Here is a 6421-nt window from a genome sequence, read left to right as displayed (position 1 = left end):
CTCTACCGAGAGATCAATCAGACCAGTAGCCTCTACCGAGAGATAAATCCGTCCAAGACGACGACGGTTACGCATCGCCATGGCCCTCTCGAACGAACACTGCAAGTCACAGAAGAGCAATTCCATCTGACATGAGATGCTAGTTTGATGGTGCATGCAGTGTGATCCATGGGGAGTCTGGCGACTCGTTTGGCAACTGCCTGGTTTCATGCAGGAAATGGGATTATTAGATGAGCTTTTTACGGTACCCTATACTGCTGAAGCGGGATGGACCAATATAACTAAATCTGACCATTGAATTCTTGAGGGTAGGATAGGCATCAAAATTAAGGGCGACATGTTTTATTTTTGCCACGGGCCTAGGTTTCAGCCCATTTTGTACGCACACGGCACACCCAGTCATTCGCCTCCTTCTCCCTGCCGCCGCCGCCAGTCGCCGCCCTGCCGGCGCCGCCAGTCGCCGCCGCTCGCCTCCTTCTCCCTGCCGTGGGCGCCGCCGGCAGTCGCTGCCACTCTCCCACGCACAGCCCTGCTCGCGCGGCCGCCGCCACCCCGCCAGTCGCCGCCGCTCGCCTCCTTCTCCCTGCCGTGGGCGCCGCCGGCAGTTGCTGCCACTCTCCCACGCACAGCCCTGCTCCTGCGGCCGCGCCACCCTAGTCGACGAAGCTGCTTCCGCCCTTGTATATCCACGCTCGCCGTCGTGGACCTCTGCGGTGCGTCCCTGTATCTGGACGTGGTAAGGATTACTCTTGTGAACACTAAAGTAGAATTGGCATGTCTTCAGTTCATGGACAAATCATGTTGAGTAGTGCTGCAGGATGGAAAAAATCACAGTTAATTAGATCTTGCATAATGGGGAAAATCAGAGTTAATTAGATCCTGCAGTGCATGCTCGTCAAAAGAAATGTTCTTATGGAATGCATTGTCATCTGGTACATGGTGTTTACCAGTGGGTCATTTGTGCTGGATAGTGGGGGGAAGGGGGGGGTAGCCACGGTTTATTAAGTGTAATGTTGTTTTGTGCTAGAATTCATATGCCCGTGTACTGCTGTCTATGAACGTCAAAACATCATGGCTCAGTTTCGGACAATAACAAAAATAGTACCAAATGTTGTTCAATGACATACTGGAGTATATGTAATGTTCTGTTTGATTATATACGCAAGCATTGTTACTGATGCATTTTGATCTTATTGTTCATACTTTTAGCACGACATACTAAGGCTATCTTATTCTTCATACTGAAACGAGTTTCAGTTTCACAAGTGGAATTCAAATAAGTGAGATTTGATTCTTTATTAATTGCAGTGTTTGACATGGAATATGGGAGTGCCACCCTGGAGGACATTGCAGAATATGACATGGTAGTCAGTCAAATTTTTGGCAGCGAGGAAGAAGGTTACAATTACTATAATGCATATGCTCGGTCAAAGGGTTTTGGTGTTAGAAAGGAAGAACTGACTAGGAAGTTGGACACGAACATAGCTTTTCGGCGCCTCTATGTCTGCTCTAAAGAAGGATATCGGGCGAGGAAGCACTTTGAGAAGACTAAACGGGTGCGAACTCCTAGGCCGCTGTCACGTTGTGGATGTGGCGCTCGGATGGAGATCGAGCTTCGTATGGATAATGGTGAATGGTTTGTAAAAGATTTCGTGGACGAACATAACCATCCACTCGCTAAGCCTGAGCAGACAACTTACATAAGGTCACATCGTGGGCTGAGTGACGTGCAAAAGGCTGATGTCATTGAGTATGGAATTGGTGGCCTTCGAACACATCAAATAATGGAAGTAATGGAGAAGGATAGTGGTGGTTTCAGCAAGGTAGGCTTTATACCTCGGGACCTGTATAATTTTGTTGCCAAGTACAAGAAGGAAAGGATAGAAGGCCGTGATGCCGAATTTGTGCTCAGTTATATGGCAGCCCGAAAGGACATGGATGGCGAATTTTTTTACAAGTACACAACTGATAGTGAAGGGCATCTGCTGAACATCTTTTGGGCAGACGCACAGTCTCGGATTGACTACGATGCCTTTGGTGGCGTCGTGATCTTTGATAGCACTTACCGTGTGAACAAATACAACCTGCCGTTTGTCCCCTTCATAGGAGTGAATCACCATCGCAACACGACCGTGTTTGGCTTTGGTATTGTCTCAGCTGAGACCGAGGCATCTTTTGTGTGGTTGCTTGAAGCATTTTTGGAGTCAACGCAGCAGAAACATCCTAGATCAGTTATCACAGATGGTGACCATGCAATGGCGAAGGCAATAGCGGCGGTTTTTCCCAATACAGATCACCGGTTGTGCAGCTGGCACATTGAGCAAAACATGATACGACACCTACGGAAGCAAAAGCTCAAGGATTTTAGGAAATTTGTTTATCACATCTGGGATGTCGATGAGTTTGAGAGACGTTGGGTTGAGTTTATGGTGGATTATGATATCTCTGAAAAAGATGCTTGGATTATGACGATGTACGAGCTGAGGAAGAAGTGGTCTAGGGCCTATACGAAAGGTAGATATTTCCTTGGCGTGCAGAGCAATCAGCGTAGCGAAAGCCTAAACTCTAGGCTTCATAAGAATCTGGATAGGAGAATGTCACTTGTTGATTTGCTAGAGCACTCAGATCACTGTTTATCGCGTATCCGCAAGAATGAGGCCGAGTTGGATGCTACAGCTTCACTGACAGTGCCTTTTACTGAATTAACAGCTGATCCACTTGAGAGAAGTGCTGCTCTCATTTATACTCCAGTGATGTTCAAGAAGGTAAAACATCAAATCATGCAGTTGTCAAAATGGGAAGTAGCAGAAGTGACCAAGAATGATGCCTTTGTTCTGTATACAGTAGCTCGCAAAGAGAGTAGGCATGTGACGTATGATGTGAGGTTTGTCATGGCAGGCCCGTTGCTTCAGAGCTTGAATTGCCGTTGTCTGAAGATGGAATCGGAGGAGATCCCGTGCGCTCACATTTTTTCTGTTCTAAAATACCTTGGCTTAGTCAGCATTCCTAGGTGTTGTGTCTCAACAAGATGGACGATGGTAGGCAAGTCCGCATTTGACTCAGAGAGGAATGGTAATATGCATGAATGGTCTGAGCGGATGGATCGTTACCATGAACTCCGGAACATTTGTAGTCTGTATTTATTCAAAGCTTCAAACAGCCAGGAGACGTCACAGAAGGTGGTGGATTTTCTCAAGGGTATTATAGCTGAAGGCGGCGAAGATGGTGGGGAAAATGAGGCGGCATCACTGGGCCCTCTTCCAGCATATTTTTCAGGGTCAAGCCAAACATGTCCAGGAAATGTCCGGAATCCAAAAATAATTAAACCGAAAGGTGCTCCATCCAAGACATCCAACAAGAGGTGGAAGCCGTTTAACGAGATTTGGAATGAAAACAATGTTCCGAAGAAGTGAATTTTATTTTTATAATGCCTGACTTTTATAATGCCAGACTTATATGAATTGATTTTTTTAGTGGTGGTGCCGCTCATGTACTCATCTACTCATGCTATTGATGCATCTCCTGAAACCATTATTTTGTTGCGTTGTGTGGCAGAAGATTTATTGTGTTGGTGTTTCCTGAATGATTTATCTTATCGCATGAAGGTCATTTTATTGGGATTAGGAAGTGCATAGTAAGCGTGTTCATATGATCTCGCGAGTCAATTTCTAATTTCTTGGGTGAGTTATATATTCTGTTCTTGAGCTGAAAAGTTGGCTATGGCGGTATCTGGACGGATGGTTGCACATGTATGCAAAGTATACACTGAAAAGGAGGCAATAGGTGAAAATCATAAAATGAATTACCGTTTTGGGCTACAGATAATAAAGAATAATTACAAGCAAAATATAAATAATGTCCATAATGGGATTCGAACCCGTGACCTTGAGGACATTACTAGACAACGTAACCAGATGAACAAATATTTTTTATGTAACTTTTCAGATATATAGTTATTTATGTCACTTCAGATAGCTCGCAATAAAAAAATACTCCCTCCGTTCCTTGATATAAGATGTATAGATCTTTTAGAAAAAGTTCGAAATATAAGGTGTCTTGCGTTGCCCCGCTCGTTTGAATATTTTTTTAGGGATTTGATTACATTTACTTATATTAGGCAAACTCCTCTATTTTCTCATGTCAATTAGTCAGGTGTAATCTCGCCCAAAACTTGTGAAATTTTCACTCCACGTGCGTTCTTTAATTTTCGTGCCAAAAACTATACACCCTATATTTGGAAAATATTATAACTAGGGTCGAAAATTATTTTGTACAGATAATTGGAGTCACCTAATATCCTTCTGTACATCCTAAAAATTGGAAAAAGTTTGAGCTCATTTGGTTGAGTTGGAAAAGAAAATGCCTTTGAGACTTGGCCTCCGGCAGACCCGAACGGTCCTGATTGCACATGATGTACGTGATGATATGGATGAAATGACACCAAATTTTGTCAGCATGTGTGCATGCCCAATGTATTCCCCCATGCATGATTTGGACGAAAACAGACAGTGAACGCACGTTGCGTCACGTCCGGGCGGTGTTTTAGGGTTTTTTCAGCGGGAAAATCCTAAAATATGCATCGAACGTCGGGAATCAAAGAAAATTGGCATGCATTATTGCCATGGTGCTGTGAGGGTGTGTAAAAAGTTTGGGCTCATTTGGTTGAGTTGGAAAAGAAAATGCCTTTGAGACTTGGCCTCCGGCAGACCCGAACAGTCCTGATTGCACATGATGTACGTGATGATATGGATGAAATGACACCAAATTTTGCCAACATGTGTGCATGCCCAATGTATTCCCCCATGCATGATTTGGACGAAAACGGACAGTGAACGCATGTTGCGTCACGTCCGGGCGGTGTTTTAGGGTTTTCTCAGCGGGAAAATCCTAAAATATGCATCGAACGTCGGGAATCAACGAAAATTGGCATGCATTATTGCCATGGTGCTGTGAGGGGGTGTAAAAAGTTTGGGCTCATTTGGTTGAGTTGGAAAAGAAAATGCCTTTGAGACTTGGCCTCCGGCAGACCCGAACGGTCCTGATTGCACATGATGTACGTGATGATATGGATGAAATGACACCAAATTTTGCCAGCATGTGTGCATGCCCAATGTATTCCCCCATGCATGATTTGGACGAAAACGGACAGTGAACGCATGTTGCGTCACGTCCGGGCGGTGTTTTAGGGTTTTTTCAGCGGGGAAATCCTAAAATATGCATCGAACATTGGGAATCAACGAAAATTGGCATGCATTATTGCCATGGTGCTGTGAGGGTGTGTAAAAAGTTTGGGCTCATTTGGTTGAGTTGGAAAAGAAAATGCCTTTGAGACTTGGCCTCCGGCAGACCCGAACGGTCCTGATTGCACATGATGTACGTGATGACATGGATGAAATGACACCAAATTTTGCCAGCATGTGTGCATGCCCAATCTATCCCTCCACGCATGATTTGGACGAAAACGGACACTAAACGCACGTTGCGTCACGTCCGGGCGGTGTTTTAGGGTTTTTTCACCGGGAAAACCCTAAAATATGCATTGAACGTCGGGAATCAACAAAAATTGGCATGCATTATTGCCATGGTGCTGTGAGGGTGTGGAAAAAGTTTGGGCTCATTTTTGGTTGAGTTAGAAAAGAAAATGCCTTTGAGACTTGACCTCCGGCAGACCCGAACGGTCCTGATTGCACATGATGTACGTGATGGCATGAATGAAATGACATCAATTTTTTTCCAGCACGTGTGCATGCCCTATCTATACCCCCCCATGTAAAATTTGGACGAAGCCGGACACCTAACGCATGTTGCGTCACATCCGAACAGTGTTTTAGGGTTTTTTCACCGGGAAAACCCTAGAAAATGCATCAAATGTCGGGAATCAACGAAAAATGGCATGCATTCTTGCCATGGTGTTGTGAGGGTGTGGAAAAAGTTCAGGCTCATTTCGTTGAGTTGAAAAAATACATGATGGCATGCATAAAATGACACAAACTTTTGCCAGCATGTGCGCATGCCCATTCTATACCCCCACACAAGATTTAAACGAATTCGGACACCGATCGCACGTTGCGTCAGTCCAGACGGTGTTTATGGTTTTTCAGCCAAAAACCATTAAAAGAATACATCGAACATCGGAAATCAACAAAAATTGGCATGCATGCTTGGTGCTGTGAGGACGTGGAAAAAGATTGAGCTCATTTGATTAAGTTGGAAAAGAAAACGCCTTTCAAACTTCATCTCCGGCAGACCCGAACGGTCTTAGTTGCACATGATGTACGTGATGGCGTTGCATGAAATGGCATCAAATTTTGCCCACCATGTGTGCATGCCCGATCAACCTGGACTTTTGAGCCTGATACAAGGGATCCGTCTCGGTCGAGAGTGCTGCTTCTTGGTGTTGGAATTGTTGAATGAAAATTTT

The 6421-nt window shown here is 44.7% G+C and overlaps 1 protein-coding gene across 1 annotated transcript; it reads left to right on the top strand.

Annotated features, from left to right (window-relative positions):
• Nucleotides 1-1316: 1316 nt before the first annotated feature.
• On the top strand, nucleotides 1317-3413 carry LOC147963324 (protein FAR1-RELATED SEQUENCE 5-like). Its single transcript, XM_087529546.1, has one exon. The coding sequence runs from the start codon at nucleotides 1317-1319 to the stop codon at nucleotides 3411-3413; it is 2097 nt and encodes a 698-aa protein (XP_087385672.1).
• The last annotated feature ends 3008 nt before the right edge of the window (nucleotides 3414-6421 follow it).

This window comes from Triticum urartu, chromosome 6A (genome assembly GCF_056163025.1).
Source record: "Triticum urartu cultivar PI428250 chromosome 6A, HENAU_Tu73, whole genome shotgun sequence".
Taxonomy (NCBI): Eukaryota; Viridiplantae; Streptophyta; class Magnoliopsida; order Poales; family Poaceae; genus Triticum; species Triticum urartu.
Note: the sequence above shows the minus strand (reverse complement) of the source record. Positions and strands in the feature narration are given on the sequence as shown.